This window comes from Lepisosteus platostomus, chromosome 10 (genome assembly GCF_059453375.1).
Source record: "Lepisosteus platostomus isolate fLepPlt1 chromosome 10, fLepPlt1.hap1, whole genome shotgun sequence".
In the NCBI taxonomy this organism is placed as follows: Eukaryota; Metazoa; Chordata; class Actinopteri; order Semionotiformes; family Lepisosteidae; genus Lepisosteus; species Lepisosteus platostomus.
Window position 1 is genome coordinate 47,065,445 of NC_142620.1, and position 25,627 is coordinate 47,091,071.

General features: G+C 37.3%; 1 protein-coding gene across 1 annotated transcript; it reads right to left on the reverse strand.

Moving 5' to 3' along the window:
- Positions 1–747: 747 nt before the first annotated feature.
- las1l (LAS1 like ribosome biogenesis factor) lies at positions 748–24,766 on the reverse strand. Its single transcript, XM_088596769.1, has 13 exons — positions 24,476–24,766; positions 23,846–23,971; positions 22,183–22,252; positions 21,490–21,571; positions 19,791–19,952; positions 19,290–19,336; positions 14,196–14,305; positions 10,928–11,013; positions 10,632–10,841; positions 9,290–9,437; positions 7,994–8,328; positions 7,340–7,490; positions 748–1,346 (listed from the first exon to the last, which is right to left on the reverse strand). The coding sequence occupies exons 1-13, from the start codon at positions 24,619–24,621 to the stop codon at positions 1,256–1,258; spliced, it is 1,764 nt and encodes a 587-aa protein (XP_088452895.1). The 5' UTR covers positions 24,622–24,766; the 3' UTR covers positions 748–1,255.
- Positions 24,767–25,627: the final 861 nt, after the last annotated feature.

Sequence of the window (25,627 nt, forward strand, 5' to 3'; positions counted from 1 at the left end):
AGTAGCATGACACACATTTCATGCTATTTAAATTTCACACACGACACAATGTTACAACCTTCCACAATTTATATAACATATAAACAGAACAATTTTTGTAATGTAACTTGTGAGGCATTTTAAAGGGCTTATTAGTGAGAGAGAAAGGGCCAAAGATAGTTGTTCAGTTGAGATGCACCTATTAACAAGATTACTAACAGTCTTCACATTATACATGGAATTTATAATCATTAAAAACACATTAAAATAACTTTTAGTACAACTACAGTATATAAACATCTTGTGTGAATACATGTGTGACATTGTTTTCTTTGGTTCTACTCTCTGGTTTAGATTGGACCCAGAACACACCAACCTATTTTCATGCATTCTTATGAGGAACTTTCATTTACACTGCATTCTTTAGGAACACATCTGCCTTGTAAATCAAGACCTACAGTAGCTGTACATTGTAATCCACAGTTACACAGCAGGGTACCTATTTTTAATCAGTCTGCAGGAGGTCCTTTTATTAGTTCAGAAATCACCCAAGATGAGTCCTACTGTATATACAGTATATATACTATATGTATGCGTGTAGCCAATTCTGAATACACACACTGTGCATGTATAGCCACTTATAAATATATACTAACATGATAATGTACAGCAGCCTTCTTTCATTCAACTAGTAATTGGCAGTTTGAGCCGTTGGGAAACAAAATTTAAGTTACCCTTCATTAACTGAAACACAAAAACAGTACACTCTTGATAGAAAAAACCCTATTTATTACATTTAATCATAAGCTGACATAACAGTTGGATTGTACAGGCTTTGGTCCACAGATTTCACTGTTAACAGATGTTCTTCTGAACACAACACATCAGAGAAGAATTTTTCAGGCATTTCATTTTTTTGTTTTAAAGGTAACTGGTTCCACAGATGAAAGGTTGGCTAACACAAGTAAAAATACGTCTGCAAAAAGCATGTCTGCAAGAGATTACAGAGCACCATACAACAAACATAGCAGTTCCAGTACGCTAAAACTGCATTGTCTGGACAGTCACCAACAAATAAAAAAGAAATACTTTGGATTAAGATGTTTACATTTCATGACACTAAAGATCTTTAAATCCCATCAATAGTTCTATGAATTACCACATATAGGTCTTGTGTGTTCCCTGTAATCCAATCTTTCTTGACCACATTAAAATAAAGACTGAAAATATGTCCTCTTTTTTCTATGCATTATTTCATTATGTAAAATATATTTTTCTAAAACAACTGTAGGCCTGCTTTCAGTTTGCTAAGATCACTGTGTGTCCACAATGGTCCATCGGTAACAGCATGGTTTAGTCCAGATTCACTGTAAAAAAAAAAGTTGTTAAAAGCAACAAGATGGCAAGTGTTTTACTGAGAGAGCTGTGCCAGACACTTTCAAAGCCAATGAATTCCCCATACTACTGCAAGGTCTGTTCAACTACAACACACTTGGACGCACTATCATTGTCATGTCACTACATCCATTTAAACCTGATTTTATCTCAGTATTTGGCAACACAAACTACTGATACCTCTCCTCATTTTACAGCACTACTGATGGCACTAGACTAAACAAGACAAACATAGGTATCCGTGCATGTCCGCCAAATCCCTCTCCCCATTTTATTTTTACTCTTACTTTGAGATTCATGACCTTCTCATAGCATAAAAGCCCAGCACTGTCTCCACAAACACTCTTCACTCTAGGGTATTTACCACCAGCACTGCTAGTGTGACGCAGCTCCACTCCGTACAGACGTAACAACCAGGCTAAACCTGATTTAATAAAGTTACTTTCCGCCCACACTCTGCTGTGTTCTACCAGGTTACCTAGCAACATCCAATAATATTTAAAACACTGGTCACTAAACAAGGAAGGTCTGTTTGCTTTGAGTTTTTCTTGTAAAAGATCATGAAATATTAAATAGGTTCTGTCCTTTATCTTGACTCCTCCAGCAGTTTTTCACACATGAGTAATATGTTAATGATATGATTCTCGGATTCTCAAATTTTGGCTAATTTTCGTTTAACTACTCTGATGTCAAACATTTAGAACACAACTTTGTGTTATTTAGTTAAGTTTTTAAATAAAAAGCATTGATATTTTTCAACCAATTACAGAAGTATTAACTCCCTGCAATAAAGAGCTGTTGAGTGTTTTTGCAGGTTTGGGGGTTTATATGTTAATGGCCAAAGAAGCAATCTGTATTTAAACAGATTATAGATTAATTACAACAAAATTTGTATTTAAATTATTCTAATCTGTAAAATTAGAACAATTAATTAGAAATAATTAGAAATTATTTTCTGATGCTATGGGTTTGTCTTTTCCACCATTACTTACAATTCATGAGTTTACTACATAAAGAAAGGTACAAAATAGCCAAGTAACTCCTTTTTCAAGCACAAAGGTAGATTGTCACAAACCTTAGGTTATACAAAAGTTGCAATCAACACCTAATAAACTCCTTTGGTATGCCTCTTTCACAGGTCCTAGTAAAATATCCAAATGATGCAAGTGAACAAGTACACAGACGTAATAATATGCCTGAAGCAGGAAATTCTTCTCATAGAAACCAATGAAAAGAATATGAGAGAAAAAATGGGAAAATCTGAGAACCAACTTTTAAATAAATTCACAATCAGATTAGCAGCAGCATACGGAGAAGAAATGACGTTTCTGTCACTACAGGGGAAGCCCAAACTCCCTGTAGGTTGGCTAATAAGATGCATTCTGTTTCCAGGATCTCACATAAGAGAACTGAGTTAACTCCCACTAACCGGATTAGATTTTCAGAGCAGTGGAAGCGAAAGAAAAGCCATACAAAACCATTATATTAAAAAATCCCAATCTGGGTTTCTGTAATAAGAATTAGTCCTTTATTATATAATGACAGAAAGGTTGTTACTTGTGTTACTTTTCCACACAATAACCAATGATTATTAGAAAAACACTACTAGTAAAAACAGATTATCGTTTATTTTTTACATGCACAAATTAGTTTGCCAATGAAAAGCTCTTTATAAATTCCAGAGTACCACACGTTAAAGTGTTATATAGCACTGAGCGTTATTTCTTTAAAAAGGGGAGCCCTGTCTTTTGGATGAGACGTTAAACTGAGGTCCTGACTCTCAGTGGTCATTAAAGATCCCCTGGCATTTCTCAATAAGAGTTGGGAGTTTTCCCCGTGTCCAGGCCAAATTTCCACCCTCAGCCTTTACCGTGGCCTCCAAATTGTCCCCATGTATGATTGGCTTGCATTTGCCCTGCGATGGACTGGCGCCATGTCTAGGGTGTACCCTGCCTTGTGCTCGTTGCCTGCCGGGTATGCAAATGACACGACATGACACACAGGGAGCCTTCTTAAAACTCTTGTGAGCAGCGTCCAGTATTTCATTCAAACAGAATTCCAAAGAGGCATTATAGCACACATTAAGGCAAAGAAAAATCTTTCTGGAGGTGTGTAACAATGTGTTAATGAATGCTAATTAAACAAACATACAGTATGAATATTAATGCCTAGAGTCATTTTGAGACCAATTATAAAGGACTCAGGAACGGGAAGTTGTTTCTAAGCATTTAGTTAAGAAATTAATTATGTGGAGTCAAATATCTTTATAAATCTGTTCTTTAACTAACCGGTCCTCACATTAAATAATAAGTCAAAAACTCAAGCTCAAGAACACTTTCTAATATTCTCAGTGGATCTGGGACTGTGATTTAGAAATGTATTAAAACAATAATTCAGCTGTCATCATTCCACCCCTACAGAGTTTCCCAGGGATGTTTTAATGAGTTCTATAAAAAGGGCTGCACTGAGTATGCTCCCACTGCTTGGTCTGACGTTGCATGTAGAGTGCTGTATATGCTGCTCTCCATACTTTGACTAGAAGTCTGTCTTTTTAAAGGAACACTGCCATATAACATATAAATGATGCTGGAATCTCAGCTTGTTGGCTACATTTACTCAACAGGTTAGCTGTGTTTCTGTACAACTGTTAGATGTTAAGATGTTAAAAATAAAAAAAACAAGAAGGTATCAACTAACACAAGCTACTTTTAATGATTCGTTCTGAAATCTGCAGTTATTTGGGGTATCTCTTTCTGTTTTATGCAGATTGACTAATTTTCTTATTGTGTGTGTATTGACGGTTAGCGATATACACTGACATTAAGGAATTCCTTTCTTCCAAACCTTTTTATCAAATAAGTAAAACAAGAAGACTCTGGAGCAGATCGATCAGACTTTCACATAGTGTTTCACTGTATGATTTTCAGTTCTATAGCAGCCACATGAAAGGGACTATTGTTACAGTGATTTGTGTCTGCCCACCAAATTCCGTTCCTTATTATGACACAGCCCTCAAGTCCTTGGAAAAGCAACTGTGCGGTCATATTTTTTCCCCACTTGGATAAGTTGTCTTCATTACTCGCGGTGGCCAAGATTTTTCTTGGTGATTTCTACAGGAAGCAGCTGCTTCTTGAACGTCATGGTTCAGCTTCCTTTAAGGGTGCTTCTCATGTTTGTTGAATGTCACAGAGTGTGAACTCAAGACACCAAAGAAGTGCTTTCTCCAGAGTTATAACCAGGAAAGCTTTAATCCACATATACAGTACAGAGAAAAGGGTGGTGACCTTCCTAGGTTGGTCTATATTGTATATTTTAGACATAAAACTTGATTCTACATTTATGAAAGTCTTAATGAAAGATAAACATAACCTGATTAAATACATAACACAAAGACATACAATATATTTGGCTCATTTAACAAAATGATCCAAAAAGCCAATGCGAGACACTGATAAACAGTCACGGGAAATGTCTATCTGAAGTTATTGTTGCCAAAGGAAGTACCGCCAGTTACTGAATCTAAAGGTTCAAACATTTAGTTAAAAAACAAAAAAGTTTAATGTGGCTATTACAAGTGAACTTGTTGTAGGCCCATCTGTACATGATTTTCTTACTTGCTTACTTACTGTTTATTTTTCCACTCAGTAACACACAGTACCAAGGTCCTTCTCTGTTCCTGAAGTGGACACATACTAGACATCACTCAGAACTAGACAGCCAGGGTCTAGACAGTCTGCCCACACCACTCTTATTACACAGAGTTGGACACCTCCTGGCTGCACTTCCTGCTCTCTCTTCAACTCCAGGTCACCGGCAGAGCCAGGAAGCAACCAATCAGCCCTCCTACCCTTATTCCATCAAGGAGGGGGGATACAGTTTCCTGCTCTTCAGTTTCCCCAACTACACATCCACCAGGAGTGCCAGGAGCTTAATAATCAGTCCTCCCACCCTTCTTCCAACAGGGCTGGGGGATTACAGCCAACACCCCTGCTCTCTTGTATTACAACTACAAGCTCAGTACAAAACACTTGCAGACAAGTTTCACAAACTTTTTTCACTCATTCTCAGGTGTTCTTTCTAGACAGGAAAAAATATCTGCAGTAGTCCGACACACCACCAGGGAATACACTATTCCCTGCTGGCTCCACAGTGTGACATACACTGGACCCCACCAGCGTGTCTCCTTACCGTGGTCCGCCATTTGCCCTTTTCCATTGAAAGCCCTCTGGGCTCCTAGCGCTCACACATTCTTCCTCTTTGGTGTTCTCCATTAACTATCTTACTCTACATTGTTCGCTCTCACAAAGAAACAGGCCACACCTCCCTGACATCAGCAGCTGACAGCCTTTGGCCATCCAGACCTCGTGGCTTCTCCGGTGCCTCCAAGCACGCATTTATCATTTATGGGCTTCTGCAGCCTACAGCAAGAATGGTGTCTAGCCCTGCTGCATCAATGGCAACCACCACATCCCCCTCAGAAGCAGCTCATAAGGTTGATTTTCAACAGGCTCTCTTTTAAAGCTCTGGCAGACAGCATAAACTCCTTTTTATCTGCATTTCACATACCTTCATGGCCATTCCAGCTGATAGCTGGTGACCTCAATAATACTTCCCTCACTTACTCAAACAGATCCCTGGCCCTTTGCCGACTTAATTCCCAGAGAGCAGCCAACACCTTTGCTGCCTTCTCCAGTGGCTTTCCCTACACCTCAGCAAAAGTCCAGACCAGCACCCAGGCCCCAACATTTCTCTGGCAAACACAGACTGCACACACACCCTTATTTTATTATTACACACTGCGGGTTCGGGAGAGTTCTCTGCTGACACACACTGCTGCTTTAAGGGGAGTGATATTTCTTCCCTCCGAGAGGGCCAGTGCAGTCACTCTGCGGTCCGAGAGAATAGAGCAGTCTCTCAAGGGAAGTTAGACAGGCCATATAAATAGGACAGCCCACAGCTGCAGCTTCCTAATCGTACACTGACTGAAGGCCTGTCATGGTGACATTTCACCATCCACAAAAATAGAGCTGGTGACCAAGTACCATCTTTAAAATGTAAACAGCATTAAATTTACAATGGTATTTACGACAGAATCCAAACAGACTGAAAAGTAAGACTGAAATTAGACCATAGAAACTCAACTACAAGCAGATATACATCAATATATAGATATTTCAGTTGATTAATCAACAAAAGACAACCAGTGAGATCTTTTTAAAACAATGTGGTGAAAAAGAAAACTCGCAACAATCCGTCTTTCATGAACACAGGAAAAATTTGTCTTCTACTAAAAGAGAACAATTAGACTTAGCTTATGGCTTGAATAACATTCTATGCCAGTTTACTTACTTATTCTATGCCTATGTATTTATTTTTTATTTATTTATTTTTATTTATTTTGTTGTCTTTTGTTTTATAACTATTCTGTTGTCTGTTTTTGCTTGTCTTGGGCTGGACTGCTGTAACACATCAATTTCCCTACGGGATTAATAAAGTATTATCTATCTATCTTTAAAGATTTAAGAAAATGACATCAGACAACAACTGGACATTTCCAGTAAAAATTATGAATTGGTAACATGACCAGGAATTTGATACAATATTTCCCAATAAGGATTTTTAAGGACAAGTTTTGAGACTCTCTAACTCTGTTCTCCTATTCTTGGTGTGCAGTTACAAAACACTTCTCAGTCTAGCATACATAAGGAGACCAACACATGGAGTTTTGTGCTTTTATTCTTAAAATGTGGAATAGTATTTCTGTGGAACAGATGAAGTTGTTTTCCCCAAAATAAATCCTCACAAGCATTTCCTCCCCAATAATTTAAAGAATAAAAATTATTTCAGTCAATATAACTAGTGCTTTAAAGATACTGTATATATTTCCACTGTATAAGCTTCATCGTATTAATGGTAATTAATATTAATTTAGTTTGTATCGACATATTAAATGTGGGGAGCTTACCTGGTGTATGTGCTGTGAGGGGCTGTCTTGTCAATATCAAGAAGCTGATCCAACACTGATATTGTGGAGAAACTGTCCACCATCAGGCAACCTGGGTCATCAGACTGACCTGGCACTTTACCAAGTGGGTAATTCTTCCATTTCACGTTGTCTGAAAAACACCAATTCAAAACTTATGGGTGAGACAGCTTGAAGGACATTTTTTTCTAGTTTTCTATGAATGTAGTTGAAAGGGGTGTCTGATAAAAAAAATTCTCAGTTCATGTTTCTGAAGAGAACAGTGTAGAATACTATTGGCCTGTCACAGATACAACTTAAGAAATAAGGGTGGGACACCTTTTACTTGCTTAAAAACCCCACGTATGAGTAACCATCGTATAGGACGCAGCTTAAAGGGCGCAACAAACTGAAAAATGCCAATATTAATATGCACCAAGGAACTAGCCTTGCTCGAGACAGTAAGGGTGTGTTGGGGTGTAAAAGTAATACAATTCAGAATATTTTAAATAAGTCTGAGAAGATAACTGCTTGTATCTCTTTCCTGGGAAGTTTAATTCCTAAGACAATCTGTAGTAATCAAAGCAACAACAATAGGCTAAACAGAGCTGTGATTGATTTTAGAGAATATACAGTATATATATAATATGGTATTACCTGTGCATATCTGCCACGGTGACCCCTTCAGTGCCATTGCTCTCTCAGCTATGACCTCTAGACTCAGGTGCTCCTGTAGGTCCTCCTTAATCTCAGGTACTGTCACTGGGTCTTTTGGGATGGCCTGGGACATTGTGTTGGAATTGTGGGTGACAACATGTGGAGACTCTTTCACGGCCCTCTTGTGAAGAGTCTCCAATGTGTAAACAGGCTGTTCTTGTTGCTCTGTGTCTGGGGAAGGGCAGGAACCACCTCTCTGTGTGTAGATGCAGCAGAGATGAAGCAGCTTCTGCTGGGTGTCGTGAGGTAAGGGCTTGTCCATATCTGTCAGGATTCTGCAAGAGCAAACATCGACCTTCAAAGGCTGCCATTGGTAGGGATGATTCTGGTGGACATGCACTGTCCAGCTGTGTAGGCTGGTGTCTCAGTGGTATAAATACAAACATTCTTTTGGTGATGATCTCTACAAATCATCATAATTGACCCTTCCAAGCTATAAGGTACACAAAGGATTTTTAGAACATTTTTTTTCAAGGGGGGCTTCTCAATGCGACGAAAAAGTACAATGCGCTCTAACCAATTCATCTTACAGAGCCCTTAATCCCTTAAAAAAAAAAGAAACACAAAATCGGTAAGTCATTGTCCAAATCCGCAATACACGAATCTGCCCTGTGACTCATACACTTGTCAGGACACAGAGGAATGCCAAAGGTCTGCGGGTTTCTGCCTCATTACCAACAGAGGTATTGTATTGCTTTTCATGTTATTTGAACTACTCCAGACATTTCACTGTTGATGAAATAGGAAACTGCAGACCAAATTAATATAGAGGTGGGAGGAGCTGCCCCTGGGTGAGGCTGAAGGAACAATCTACTCATCCACGAAATAAGTCTATGGAAGAGAAAAACAAGTCACCTCAGCAACAATAATCAAGTGAACTTGAATACCTGGGGGATGTAACACAGGAACTTTTATCCAACGCCTTCTATTTGCTGTGTATGAGGAGTAGAGGGATACACCAATGGTTAGGTGGCAGTAGTGTCAAATAAAATATCACAGACTGAATCCTTCTCCATACTATCAATTTAGCTGCTGCCCTTTCACATAAATTGCACCTGCTTCTTCTGTCCACTCTTTGAACTATTTTATATCATACTTTTGAGTACTTTTTAAGAATGTGAGATGGTGAACAGGAACCTTAAAGGGACAAAGGGAGATGGGGTTGAGGGCTGAGGCACCCTCTCTCAGTCTCTGTTGCACACTGCAGAGTCCCAGTCAGGGAAGGTCAAAACTTACTGTTGCAGCAAGTGTGGTGTTGCCACACAAGGAGCATCAAGGCACAACGACAGCAGCTTTTTCCACTGTAGCCGAACTGGGTTCACAAACATCTGAAATTTGTTTCTCATTTTCCTTTGACTTGGAGTGAGACCTTTGACTGTTTTCCCTAAAAAAGGGCAAGATTAGGAAAAACACCATGTTTGATTATCAAAGTTATTGAAAAGTCAGACAATTGGCCTCCTTTCATGACAGGACATAAGATTATACACCCCTTTCAATGAACCTCATTAGAAAATCAGAAGTCAATTCTAGACCATGACTAAATTAAGAGCAACCTCTTTCAATTCATCACATTCATGACTAATCTAATACAAAGACACAAAACAAAACGTGTTTTAAAAAAAAATACACCTTATGTATTCAGCAATATATGCCTGCTACTAATTAACACAAACGCAGAATTAACAAAATAACTTAACAGACCTGATTACAGGTTTGCATTAAAAAGGTATTACCCAATTAAAAGGACACTGAAAAAAATTAATACAAATAAGTAGTTACAGGTGGACAATACTTTGGAACATAAAGTTAATTTCAAATACTGATACTTGAGTTCTCCAAACAGATCGGTCACATTTAATTATCTCTTCTGATTTTTTAATGATTTAGTTATGACTAATATCATACCCATCTCCATTTAGAGATGCAATGGAAAAAATAAATTTAATTGTACCAATATCAACAATATCAACAGTATTTGAAGTGAAATCAGCCTGTTCCGAAGTGACTAAAGATAGTGGACTCACATATAAGAAAATAAAATATTTCCCATTATTATAGAAACCAGAAACATTTCACCTTTCATGTTTGGTGAAAATGGTAATAAACTGAAAATGAAACTCAGAAAGGAATTTAGTCCTTGGTTTTCTAAGGAACTTTAAGTCGAATAGAAATTATCTACTAAAAAAATCTCTTCAGCTTTGCATTTTAAAAGAAAAATGATCATGTCATTAGAGATTGTCTATAGTATCCGAGACACATTTTGAACACTATTCATGGATAAATGCTTACAAAGAAAACAATTAAGTCTCCATTGCTACATATCAGTTAAGGCACAAAACATCCCAAACATGCAATGTTAAATGTTAAAAATGTGTTACATTAAAACCTGACTAACAACTACAAGTGGTGTCAATACATGTATTACTTATAAATTACAAATCACCAAATCTAGCCCAGCCCAGAAACAAAGAAACTGAAGATTTTTTCTTGCATGCCATGTGTGACAAATGTATGTGTATTTTTAAGAACACACTTAATGACTATCACTCAATGCACCTGATGAAAAGAAGTAGCATACCTGCTCTGTTATTGCAGGACAGGATTTCAGAAATCCAGCCAGAGATGTAGAAAGTCCTGTGTTCAGAGGTCTCGCTGCAGAGCTGCAGCTGCAAAAACAGCTTCTCAGTCATCGTCTGGATGAACATATGGGAGTTAAGGACCCGTAGAAGTGGCAGCCAGAATTGAAGAAACAGACGAGGGATGCAGGGTGTTGAAGTATCAGAGCTGTCTGGAGGGAAATTCAGCACAATTGTAGGCGATGAAACTTAATTCATCTCACATTTTGAACAATTGTCAGTCTCACATTTTTGTTACCTGAAGGTTCGATATCTAAAATCTCAAGCTGTTCTAATGTTGGGACAAGAAAGCCATCACCAAGCAGAACATCCAGCAAAGCCTCTCTAGAAAAAGAAAAAAAACAGGAGCTTTTCAGGTAACTCAATAACTCTCAAATAACCCCGTTCCGTTCTGACATGCAGTAGGCATTGGACAAAACTCTTTTGTTCTTTAAAGTGCAGTACTGCAGGGTCTGTTCGACATATCACCTAAACATATACTCACTGAATTCCACCTCTTGAAATGTTTTAATTTGGCTGTTATGGTGACACTATTCTATGGGTGACCTAAAAACCTCACAAGGGAAAATCGCCCGGAAGATTGAAAACAAGCATAAAAAATAAGTTATTGTACTCACTGACAGTCTGTTGAGGGAGAGAAATAACTTTTAAGACAATAGGCAGGCTGCACAGTCTAGAACATTCAGCAAAAATCATCCAAAACTATTTAATTCAGGGATAATTACAGCACAGAGATGTATTAAAAGGTGTATCAAGTTTTAATTAAGCAGCGTGACCAATTCTAGCCCTCCATGATCAAGGGATGAAATATATGCACCAGAATCATAAAGTTTAGCTAAAGCTCCTACAATAGCAGTTTCAGTGGAGCTTCTCATTAATTCTGGCATCAGGCAGAGTTGCATATCAAACATTTCAATCTGTCAGTCTCAACGGCAGTAAAGATAGAGGGAGTGGGTGGCTACCTTTCCAAACACCATGGTCTGAAGCAACACCTACACACAAGACACTCCCTGTGTTTTCTTGACATACATAGGATTCTACAGCAATGCATTCCTTTTTCGTTTGAAGCTGTTTTTTTGTTCTGCAACCCCAATCACAGCTCTATTCAGTTTTCAACACAATTTGTTCAAATGAGCCTACAAATAATAATAAGGTACAAGTTATAAAAAAATAAAGGAATGACTGCATATTTATGCAAAATAACCCAAAAATGATTTATTGTACCATTTTAGTGAATTATTGTATATTTTATGATAAAGTTAAACATAAAAGAATGTACAGGTTGAGGGAAGAGTAGATCAAAAGACTTAACAGTAATTTGCATTGTGATCTTTAAAAAGAATAATTAGGCTATTTAGCGCAAATGTTATGGCTTTGGTTTCTTCGCTCAAATGTCAAGTCATATATAGACTGTGATAACCACGGCTAAAAAAACACCTTTTCCCACACTGTACCGCATAAACCACTGACACTACTAAAAATGCAGGGTAAACGAGATGGAACAAAAAACCCTTAATTGTTCCAAAGCAGCTTTTATTGTTCATATAGTAAATGTACAATATTTCCAATTGTACATTTTGGACCTCATAGATTCCTACAGCACCAGTAAGCATAAACAAATATAGGCGTATTACTTCTGATTTTTCCATCTCAGTCTTAGTTTTTGTAAAAAATCTGTGTGTGTGTGTGTGTGAAGCATGGTATGTGTGGGAGGTTGCCATGCTGGGATTCCCCAAAGTAAGTTAATAATCAATACAAGGTTGTGCAGTGTGGGTGGACATGCTGTGGAAAGAGCCCAGCTTAAACGCCATACACACAAAGAAAATGAAATGAGGGAGAAGAAACCTCCAAGACTGCAGTACGCTGGTTGCAATTACCAATTACCTCTACTGTTCTTCAATTTCTTCACACCTTGAACACTCATACTTCTGTTCTGATAATAATGACATAATTTAGGACTAGTAGTGAAACAAGGATCCAAAGACACAAATGGAAACTAAAAGTGGGTGCATTAAAAGAGAGTGAAAGAAAAATAGGGGGTACGCTTTTACACCTGGGGCTGTGGGAGCATGGAACAAACTGACCACACGTTACTGAAGCAGATTCAGGGGGCTCCTTAAAAAAAATCAGCTTGGCTAGATTAGTAAAATGGGAGCGACAAAATGAGCACCATGGACTAAACGGCCTTTCATTTGTAAATGTATTGTGTTCTTCCAAGATAATTATTAAAAAGCTCCTGCTTTCTCCGATGCATTTTCATTTGCAGAGTACAATTGTAAAGAGGTACTCCTAACTCTTCTCACTTCCAAAAAATGCAAGATGATAGAAACACTAAGGATTAAAATATTGATTTTTAATTAGAATTTGAATGCTTTTACCTTTAAGCTACTGCAGGACAGACCTGCTTAATAGCAAAAACAGCTACTGTTTAGCTTTGGGTTAATGTAATCAGGCTTTCTGCAGTATCCTTGTCCTTGTTTATAGCGCCTGTCTTGCTAGCTGGGCAAGATTCTGTGAAATCATACTAGCCAACCAAAAAAAGCTCTATTCTAAGTCTAGGCACTTTCCACCATAACCAAGAATTGAGAGGCAAGATTGTGATGGAATCAGGCAAGTTTAGATCGATTGTGAGAGAAGAACATAAGAAAGGCGGCAAATGAGAGAAGACCATTCAGCCCATCTGGCCATTTTTTGCAGGATTTAAATTTGAATCTACAACATGTTTAGTCAAATAATAACAGTACAAGACTTCACTTAGCAGGCTGTCGTGTGCTTAGATCATGAATATTTAACTGGAAAATGTGTTAATGCGAGTGTTCACATCTTTCACAGCAGCAAGGAATTCCTCATCGGAGCCAAAGAAAGTTTTCCTGCTGTCAGAAACGCGGCAGCATTTTAACATTTAAACCCAGGTTTATCATCATGTTTTCTACAAAACACACATCTTTTTAGTTTTACAATCGCTTCTTCCAATTCAGGGTCACAGGGGAACTGGAGCCTATTCCAGAAATCAATGGGTGGACAGGAAACCAGTCCTCCGCAGGGCAAACACAAGCACACTCACACCAGGACCAATTGTGCCAAAAGCCAATAAACCTGCCAGTATGTCTTTGGACTGTGAGAGGAAAACAGAGCACCCAGAGGAAAACTCAGGCAAACACAGGGAGAACACACAAACTTCACATAGAAAGCACCCCAGATCCAGAAGTGAACTCAATGAGGCAGAAATGCTAAACACTGTGCCACCATGCCGCAGTACAGGACATAATAAGGAAATGTCTTGGTCATTTGCAACCTTACCTTAAATATTAGGCCTTTGTTTTTCCACTGTATTGTATGAACACATTTGCACACTTACTACAACTACAAAATTAGTGTCATGACTAAAATCTATCTCTTTATAGGTGGAAGGTAAACATGCAGCAAGGCAGGACACAGATGACGGCATCTTAATTCCAAAACTAGAATACACATTTTGGTCTGAATAAATTGCAATAATGGCTAACCTAGACTCTGTTTCAAAGTCTTTGATTTGCATCACTATCCACTCCAGGTCAGAAGAAGGACTGGGCCATAGTTTCTTTACTTTGTCCTCTTTATGAAGTTCATCAAGAACCTGGATGAAGAAAAAAAAGACTGACATCATCAAGATGCCAACCTGTCACTGAAACATTTAGTATTGGGTCATTATTGGATTCAGGCATCATAAAACAGTCAGTAAGCAGCTTTACAAATAAAACTTACACATTCAACTATATACTTACTGGCAGTAGGCAAACTCATTGTACATTATAGAAAGTCCAATTAGTGTTTACAGATCATTTAGGTGACATTTCACTATTATGAGAAGACATAAAACATAAAACAGCAAGATAACTGAAATCCAAACACACATAAAAAGAAAAGGCACTGATACCAAAAGAGAAAAAAATATGTTGTGGAGGTTTTCACAGGAACTACACAGATGATGTCAAAAACAAGCATACTTCACAAATAAATATGTTTAATTCAGTTCTAACACTTACAAAAAAAGTGCTGTAAAAATAAAATTATTCATCTACCCGTTCAAGAAATGGTCAAACTTAACTAGACTACTACACTAGATTGCTGCTGAATATTTCATCCCTAGTTCTGGCTAGCATCACTGCTAAAACATGGTCTACTGCCTTCAAAGAGAAATTTCTCACACATTTCGGATCTCTCCCACTCCCCCTCCCACACACCTCTGTGGCGTCATGTGGTTGGCTGCGATAACCAGACGAGCCTGAGTTATAAATAATCCGTCGGACCAAGAAAACACTTCTTTGAGAATATTGCAACAAAGTAGATGCCTTCAATTAAATTCTTTTAAAAACGCCTTTGATCTTCACTCTAATTACGCTGTAATGTGAAAGTCAATGACTTGGTCTTACTAGTAACAGGAAGCTTCTAATTTGGCTGTAAACTGCTAAATAAAGTCCTTAGTGGTATTAAGAGTACTGGCATGTGCAATTAGCTGAGAATCAATTTTCTGGACTCCCTACACAATGCGTCAGCAGGCTCCAGTTAGTAAAAATACAGCAGCCAGCATCGAAATTGATGCCAAACACATTGATTTACAACTGGCTTGTATGCACTGGCCACAGATCAGACCCTTATACTCTACTAGTTTTTATGTATAAATGAATGGAGTAATGTTTGGATTAATTGATGAAATTGCCTTGCTTATATTACTCATTAGACTATACAATAATAAAGGCTGCCACTTATACTGAAGTATAACTGCTCCAAAGTGAGCACCTGTTGCGTGAATCAATTTAGGACACCAAAGTGTGACGGCATTTGTAGACAGCAGGCAGAGTAAACTAGTGTCAGAGAATGACCAGGAAGACAAGACAATGAACCATCTGCCATGCACACAGTTACCCCTGCTCTTGTATCAGCCCTGTAAGCTGAATGCAAAGGTAGAAGAAAAAGGTCCCATTTTTGGCTTGGATGCAACAAGCAACTGACCACATAAGAAGTCCACAGAATGATGATTTCCATTTGTCCAATTAAGGTAAAGTTAACACTTGGTTTAAGGAGAAGTGGCCTCCAGCCCTAGTAACATGAGGTACTGCTTACAAAGAGCTTTCACAGTACACAATGTCACCCATTTAGGGCTTTGACCTACTTATTAAAGTGTGTGGTCTGACACTGTCATAATGTTTTTTAAAACACTGCAGTAAAACATGTATTACTATAATATATGTTGCTGCCCTTGCTGTGGTTTCAGTGCTGTAATAAACATTAAACTGGAAAAAATGTGATATGGTGGACTTCATTTCTGTGATTGCGACCACACTCATTTTGTTTAATTTAGAAACCTATAAAAGGTTTAGGCTGTAGGAACTTTGAAAACAAGCATTTTAGAAACATGCACAATAAGATGTTAAGGAAAAATATGTTTTTCTGGCTTGCTAATAATAACTTTGGATCTAATGCAAGCTAGGAGCTAAAAATAATTATTACTGTTTACAGCCCGGACGTCATTGTGTGCACCTTCAGAAGTAAAGTACTATTAAACTGCTACATAAGAACATCTAATGGTACTTCTCATTAAGAGAACATTAACCCTTAAATAGAATATACACATTTTCACTGAGCATCAAAAGAAATGTATGTATAGTAAACATACTTGGATTTTAAATATTACTCAAATGTTTTTGGTAACATTATGATTAATAATTTCTGACCATGAAACACTCTAGCTCTGTTTCAAAGCATTATGTGAAAGAAATGATAGTTCACAGGTGACAAGGTGATTTAACCTATGGTTACAGCTAAGGGGGTCATAAAATACATAGTGTCTGCCAATTCACAGTTCAGAAAACCTAAAAACAATGGGTTTTTAATTCAAATGTTTGCCCTCAAGAGCTACCGAACATAGCATAAGACAAAGAAGAGAGAGGGAGAAGGAACCAGAAGGAAGACAGAGGAAACAGAGAACATCAACATCAACTTCTCTTCTTCTAAGCCTGAGCCATGTAAGCAGACCTTGTTCTGATCAGTATTGTAGACCAGGTATGAGCGAAGTAATTTAAACCTTGTAATACAGTTTGCTATCCTATTTATTTCAGAAAACTGATTTCGTTTATTGAGGAATCCTTTGGTTAAAAACTTTCTTTCCCGTTTTGGTGATGTGTTTTTAAAACAGGGAAACAGGCAGTAGGAAGACAGATTTAGTCTTGGGTTATATTCTTTTATTTAGGATGCAGAGTTTTTCTCTAGTTGGCCTGTGAAGGTGCTACATAGCTCTTTAAATTGGAATCCTGGTTTTCTATGGCTGTAAGATGTAAGCTTCTGAAACATATATATGTTTTTTAAGACAAGTGTTGTGCATTGTTAAATTTTGTTATTGTTCATTATTAATAAACATTTGTTTGACATGTCTGACTCTGATTTTACGCTCTGTGCTAGAGAACATAAAGCACTCACATGCTGGACATTTTTACATACTGCTTGGGTTCAATTTAGACATTAAAACATTTTATTTAATCACTATATTTTCCTTCCTCCACCTATTTTGTAACACTTGTGCTAATCAAGCCTGGTGAAAATCAAGAAAGAAAAAGACAGAATGGAACTGGATGCTCCATTTTTAAGAGAACACCACCTTCATGCCACCCAAGTATGTTGGAGATCTAAGGACGTCAGTGCACTCTCACTTGCCGTCTGGGGTGTTCACAGTCAGCAATTTATAACCTAGTAAAATGTTACAGTCAAACACAGTCCATCAATGACAGACCACAATCTGGAACACCATGACTCATGACAGGTGGCCAGATACGACACATCATCTTGTTAATTTTTAAACTCCTAGTTCACTCCACCAGAAACACTGACTTGCAAGTACTGATTGATTGCAACCCGACTGTGTGGCACTACAGTACATTGAGCAATGTCCTGGAACCTTAAATATTGTCCTTTTTGCAAGCTTGCCATGACAGATTGCCAGCAGGATAACACCCTCATGCTATTTGTGTAACAAGTGCCTTCTTGTGAGATGAGAATGAACTAATCACCATATCTGAGCATCACAGAACAACTGTGTCACATCTAAGCCTCACAGACCATTAACAAGGCACATACAAGATGTATGGGACAGAATTCCACAAGACAGTGGCACCAACATGCTAATTACATTGACTGACATTCACAGTAGACCTCCTGTTGATTAGCTGTGTTAATGCTAACAAATGCTAACATCAGCATAATGAATGAATAATAAAGCATTATGAATCGACATCATCATGTGGATTGAAATCTTAGTGAATCAGCTGTAAAAAAATGATAATTTTCCTAATAATTAATTTGTGAATTTGTTGCGGTTAAAAGTGATCAATTCCATTTGATGTTCGGTTTTTAAAATGTAACTTCAAATGCAAAATTACTTTATATGCTAACAATCCATTTTCTAACCACTTAATTCTATACAGAGTCACAGGTATCTACAGTATATACAACGGAAACTATATTCTGTTCAAAGGCAAAGAGAACACAAGACGTATGTTGGACTTATTTCAGTTTGATCTTTTTTTTTCACTGAGAGCACTTGATTGAGGTTAAGGAAGGTTCTATTTGAAAGGTAGTTGATTAATTAGTCTTTACTATATGAATGAAAGCTCACATCATAAAGATTAATTCAAATGAACAGCCATGCTTCTATTACGGAGGATAACAGCTTTCTCTACAAAGATAGCCTTCACAAACATCTACTGTACTTCAAATAAAAAATAATATGCAATACAACAATATTTAATAGTAATACACTATGCCTGTTCTTTAAAAAACTTAAAAGAACTGCTCCTGTAATCTAAGACCCTTTTCTTATGTAATGCTTTAGTGCCATCTGCTGTTGGATTCAGGTAAGCATGTTCACCAGGAAAAAAATGAAATTTACTGTGCAATAACTGCATAAGACTGTATGCCTTTACTCAATGAATGAATTTCTGAGTGTAAAATGGGTTTAATAAGTGTAAAATGGGTTTTCCTTCTTACTTCATCAATTAATTAAATCAGCTATTAGTGGGGAGGAGAGCAGAGTAATGTAGCCAATTCATAGATAGGGATTATTTGGAGGCCATGATTGGTAAGGGCCAATGGGAAATTTGGCCAGGACGCCGGTGTTACACCCCTACTCTTTTCGAGAAACGCCCTGGGATTTTTAATGACCACAGAGAGTCAGGACCTCGGTTTTACATCTCATCCGAAGGACGGCGCCTGTTTACAGTATAGTGTCCCTATACTGGGGCATTAGGACCCACGTAGACCACAGGGTGAGTACCCCCTGCTGGCCCCACTAACACCTCTTTCAGCAGCAACCTTAGTTTTTTCCCAGGAGGTCTCCCATCCAGGTACTGACCAGGCTCACACCTGATTAGCTTCAGAGGGCTGCCAGTTGTGAGTTGCAGGGTGATATGGCTGCTGGTTAATTACTTTGTAATGCATTCAGTCCCTATATGCAGAAGAATTACAAGGGATAAAAACAGGTTACTGTATGTACTGTATTAGAAAGACAACGGCAGACACAATATGCTGTTCTACTTACAATAAGAACACACTTAAAAAAAAAAAATTACCTGAAATTGTTCTTTTTTGTAGGATAACAACAAGTCTCTTGCTTTCCCTAAGAGGAAAAATAGAAGGGACTGTTATGGCTTTAACAATGCTCTGTGACATCTTAATAAATCATCGTCTCAAACTATAAGAATGACTTAAATACATAGACAAGAAATTTATAGAAATAGAAACAAGAAATCTAAAGAATTCTTCCAATAAAATCTAAGTAAGTTCTAATCAAAACGATTGCACTTATTAGGATTATATGAATCAACACTGCTGATGTCATGTCAAAGATCATCCAGAATAAATGTGTTTTTAGGGCCGCTCAAGACATCCAACCAGCAGTTTCAAATCTGCAGCTAACTACATTTATGTGAAATGGGAAAAATCAAGATAGGACATAGGAGATTTTCCTTAAACTAGAAATATTTTTATAAATTAATAAGCAAGCTATCTTCAAGACTGTTGTTGCATGCTACACAACCAAAAGATAATCAGAAACTCAAGTTTCTCCTTACGGTAAATTTCTCGTTTTCTATGTCTGTCAGTGAAGTCATCTTCCACTTCCAGATCTTCTTCTTCCTCCCCTACTGAGTCAGAATCCCAGGGCTCTGCTAGCGTGCTTCCCAGCTGGCGAGACCAGTACTCCTGATGTAGCCAATCCAAAACAAACTTACAACCTGAAAAACAAGGTAGAAGGTCAGTATCAGCAAGGTGTTCTACTACTACTGTGCTTCTTACACATACAGTCATGTGAAAAAGAAAGTACACCCTCTTACAATTCTATGGTTTTAAATATCAGGACATAAAGAATTATGGTAAATGAGTCCTAAAATTAGGTAAATCTAACCTCAGGTGACAAAAAACACATAACAGATTCCACTATGTCAAAATAAGCCAACATTTAGAAGCCATGTGTGAAAACTAAGTATACCCCATGATTCAGTAGCTTGTCGAACCAGCTTTAGCAGCAATATCTTAATTCCTATGGAAGCAGTAAGGGTATACTTAATTTTTCCCACATGGGTTCTGCATTTTGCCTTACTTTTTGTTGAATAAATAATGACATAGTGAAATCTGTTATGCGTGGTCTGTTATCTGAGGCTAGATTTGTCTAATTATAGAATTTGGTAAGGACCAGACGATTGTTATTCATACCCTGATAAGTAAAACCATTGAATTAAAAGAGGGTGTACTTTCATTTTACAAGACTGTACATAAAACTCTCCAAGAGTATCTATTGCTTTTGAAGCATCTACACTTTCTTTTAAAATTAATATTGCAAATTTCTACTATATATTTATCAAACTGTGTAATACTTAGCTCTCTGGCTCTTACATTCAGGAAAGAATAAGACAATCTCAATGTTGTCTGTAGAGTTGTTCATCTTTGACATACTGTAAAATCAAAAGCAGGGTCAACTCCAACTGGAAGAATGGTAAATCTCTCACTGATATCAATGAATCCCTGAAGATTTCTCACAATTTGTAGGTTTTCCTGTTGAACTGAAAGCATCCTCCCAGACTAATCTCTACCCTTTCCAGGCTGAACTTGGCGAATTATACACCACCTATGTGGGGGATCCTGGCTACAGTTGGCAAGGGACATAATCCAGTTTCAAACAAGTAATGTCTAGGCCATAGAGTTCAATTTGCTCAAAGTGAGGATCCTACACTCACTCTCACAAACTTGAACAAGAAAACCCAGCCCATCCACAAGAAGGGGGAATTGAAGGAGAGGTGTGTAAAGCTGAAAGCTGTAAATGGGGAGAATTTAAAAAGACATTTGTCAAATTATCTGTTAACTCAAGAAAAAGGAGAGCACCAGCCTTCACTGAATTCTCCTGCCTTACTTGTGCTTGTCCGCCAGAAACAGCTGGGTCAGCAACAACACAAACAGAACCACATAGTCTTACTGCTAGACACAAAACCTAAACTTTAAATAAGTGTGGATATTTGTACACTAATTTTGAGGTTTTAAGGAGGAAGCATCGGATAGTAATTAGGACTCTAAACCTATATCCAGAGGGCAGAGGGTTTATGTGCTGTATAATGATCTCATGGCTCTAATTTGTGGTCCAATAAGGCAGTAGGTTCATGAAGGTTTAACATCTTGTGCATTGTCTGGATTTAACAGCAATATCCTACAGAAACAAGCAACTCTTTCACAGAATTGCACTATTTCTAGGGACAAATATTTAAGCACTAGTTCACTCACCTTTTCGGCACCAGTACAAAGTAGGGAGCTTGCCATGAGTTATCTCATGTCGAAGATTCACTACCCATTCTGGGATGTTCATCTAAAATGTACAAAACAAGTTTATTGTATCTAGTTAAACCACATTTTAAATTCCTTAACTGGTAATCCAAGCAAAAATTATTAATCATTTTTAGAGCACACAACAGGAAACTTCATGGACATTTATTATAGCATGTATATATACATTCAGTATATTATTACAGATTGTTTTGTACACAGACCTGATGCAGTCCATTAAGAGGATATCATTTTAAAGGTTTATTTCATGCTATTAGTTTTTAAACGCAGAGATGCTTTCGTTTGTGTTAATTTATTTTCCAAATGATAAATGGGCTCCCTGGGCATGTCAGTTTTACATATCCAACTCTACTTGGGAGAGTGTACCAGGGAGACAGCCTTCACATGGAATTGTTTTATTTTAATAGGTCTGTGAAAAAAGGTCAGTGCTAGTACTGCAAACATATGTAATAAAACAATAAAAAAGTCTCCAATTATATTTTTATATTATATTTTTACCACAGCTCTCACTTTTCACGCAGGGTGTATTCTGTCTCACCTGACCTTTGAGTGCCTGACAAATGGAGGTCTGCAAGTACTTTGAACAAAGTGTAAGAAACAGACATTTAGACTATGCCCAGTAGTCCTACTAACCTGACTGGCCAGTCGTCTCAGGGGAATGGACACTATCTTCTGCCTACGTTCTGTGATTAAATTCACAAACCTGAAGCACAAAAAAATTGCATGATTTCAGACTAATTGGGCTACTGACAATTACGCTACACAAATTAGTGATAATGACAATACTACACAAAAACAATGACTGAAGACAAACATGAGATATAAATGACTGAGTCAATGATTATGTTTTTTTTTTCATTTGTCTTGTTTCTACTACTTAAAATATGGTTTTATAAAGAAAAAAGAACTTGAAATAGTTCTTTTCATAATATTTGCATTTAACTAAAGTATACTCTCCTCTTTTGAAGACTAAAGAGATTATGTTCCTCTAAACTGTAAAGTGTAAGTTAGTATTACATGGCAAATAATAGCAACGCTGTTTTGGGTGGCATTATTTAGAATATTGAGAGCAGTTTCTGAATTCATAATAAATCAATGCCACACTTTTAGCAACACTTCCCTTGATTTACTGGGTATTCTACACTTTTAACTATATAAAATAACATCATTTTGACCTTTGTACTGCTCCTCAACATTAACAATGATGGCAAATACCAAAATCACTTTTCACTCCAAAATCTCTGTTACAGACACACCATACTGCGTATAGCGTTTTTCACAGACTGGCCCAAATATTATCACAAAGGATTTACTATCTTCAAGGTAGTACTGTAAGTAGGGGTTCCTAATTCTAGTCCTCAAGTGCCACATTTCTGGTTTTACTACTCTCTTTACATCACAAGCACCTGAAATGCTGGGAAAATATTGAACTGCTCCCAATAATTAGTTCATTTAGATCATGCAGGACTGTGGTGGAATAAAAACCTGCAGGGCAGTGGTTTTAGAATTCCTGGGTCTCCAAGACAGGGAGGCACAACTCTATTCGTGGAGGATCAGAAGGTCACTGGTTTTATTTCCACCTGAGCCCTTAATTATCAAGATGAAATAATTTAATTGGACAGAATGAAGATTTAAAAAGACCTATAAAAGTTACAGGACAGGGGACTTTATGGGCCACATTTGGACAACCCTAATCTAAGCATTAACACTTAGTGAAAGTTTCTCAATTTAATTCTTGAAGGCAAACTAATTAACTAAACTCTTGAGTCATTAAGAACATATGGTAGGAAAGCTAAGACACAGGGAAGGCTGATTCAACCCTTCTAGTTTGTTGGATTGCTGGACTTCAATTGATTACAGCAGCACCTCTTACTCCTGGTCTTGGCCTAATCATTTCATCACCTCTTATCACTTATTAAGAGCTGTTAAATAAAACATAAGAGATCCAGTACTTTAATTGGCAAGTTCAGATGGCAATGCATAAGGCTCTGTGTGCTGGACTTGTTGGAAATAATGCACTTCGGGGTATTTCAGAAACAAAGGACTGAGTATGGATAAAACATCGAAATCAGCAAGTAGGGCAGTTACAGGCACCAATAACCCCTAGTAAAGAAAGGCCCAAATGGAACAAAAAACTTATAGGCGTACTGCAGGGCCTGGATTGGAGAACACTACAGCAACATACAGTACAGTAGCTGGATAGGTTGTGTACTACTCCAAAATCATTTTGTGTAAAGTGATTCCTATCCTACACCTTAATGCACTTAAATCCACTTTGAACAGAGCAAACTCTCACCTTACAAGAGCCATTCCATACAGCAAGATTAGTTCATCTGTATCCAGTTTTCCAGAGGCATCCAATACTTGACATCGGACCAATTCTGCTGTGCTCTCCACAGCCACAGGTGTGCTATTAACAAACCTAGAACACCAATCACACAGAATCGTGTATATGTATGCTATAAGAAAGACAGGCATGCAGCAGTCTTGGAAAAACTTTGATCCTGTGGATTATTACTATAATAATAATAATTATCATCATCATCATTATTATTATTATTATTATTATTATTATTATTATTATTATTATCATTATTATTATTATAATACATTTTGGTTGAGCTTTTAAAGAATAGAATGTTAATCCTGATTTTTACAATATGCATTATGAATGTATATTCCTTCAAATAATTAAAAGGAATAATTATAAAAAAATCCTAAACACATAAAGGCAATCGTTATAATAACAATAACATAACAATGTATTATCTGACGTTGTAAATTGTTAGATTACAAAGACCGCCCTTAAAAGTGTATCAAATTTATAGCAACGTTTCTTTGAACAATTCAAGTCTGCCACAGGAAACTAATGCTTATTTGAAACGAAGATCAAAATGCTACTGTACATCTCAGTTCGTCTTCTTACCTGGCTTTCCAAGCAGAGAGTCTTTGTAAAGCGTATTTCTGTAATGCACAATCTTTGGAGTACAGATATTCGAGAACCTGATCCCATTCTGCTTTGTTAAACCAAGCAACTACATGACTTGATTTTTGTGTTGATTTTCTTTTCATCCTTTTACTGTAAGTGACCGATCGCAAAACAAATCCAAAAACGTGAAAACTACAGCATGAAACCCGCCACAGCCTAACCTAAAGCTACGCCCACTTCAGCAACGTAAGGACACAAAACTGTGCTGTAGTTCCGACGTGTGTAAAAAAACCGTATACGCCCATAAAATGAATATGCTAATACAGCACACTCAAGGTTGGTTGCATTCTCATTGTGTCAGTTTGAGAGGTCTGTTTTAAAAAGGTCCCTGGAAGTATTTAGTTCGTGAAAAATGGTTCCGCATTACGATGTACGTGTTAAAACGAAGGGGGTTGAAGAAGTTATTGTATCCATAATTAAAATTCACGTGTCTTTAATAAAATGTGTATTTTTTTTAGATGTCAAATATTTTTTTTTCAATGGTGTCTTTTCGGCGTATTTCCAGATAATACAACTATAATAGTGTTGGATTATTTCATAAATTACAAAGAGGTTTTATGTTAAGGTGTGGCAATCAAGCACTGTCGTGTTTTAGGAATGCTAATATTCAAATCAGCAACGCCTAAGAGCAGTTACTTTTTCTAAAATTGAATTGGTATCAGGTAGTTTTAACACATCTGAGGTCAGGGGGCGGGTGACGGAAGTCACACATTTGCAAGATTCAAGTATTTGCAATTGCAAACGTATTTCCAATGTTTCTGTATTTTCGTTTTTTGTAACTGTCTCAGGAAATATACATTCATCCACTAGGGGTCTTCCTTTCCGTATTATTGATAATCAAGACATGAATTCATAGATGTGAGTCTCTCTATACACATATTGGAAAATAAACCTATTATGCTTTATTTTAGATATTTTGTGACGGCGTAATTCAATGAAGAAAGCTGGTATCTATTGCATGGTATTCTACATACACCCAATACTGTATACCTAAATAAAAACATTTCATACGTCATCGTACTGTAAATGTAACTGCAACTGGTAAAGAAATAATAATAATAACGTGTGTGGGAAGGGGTCTCTTGAACG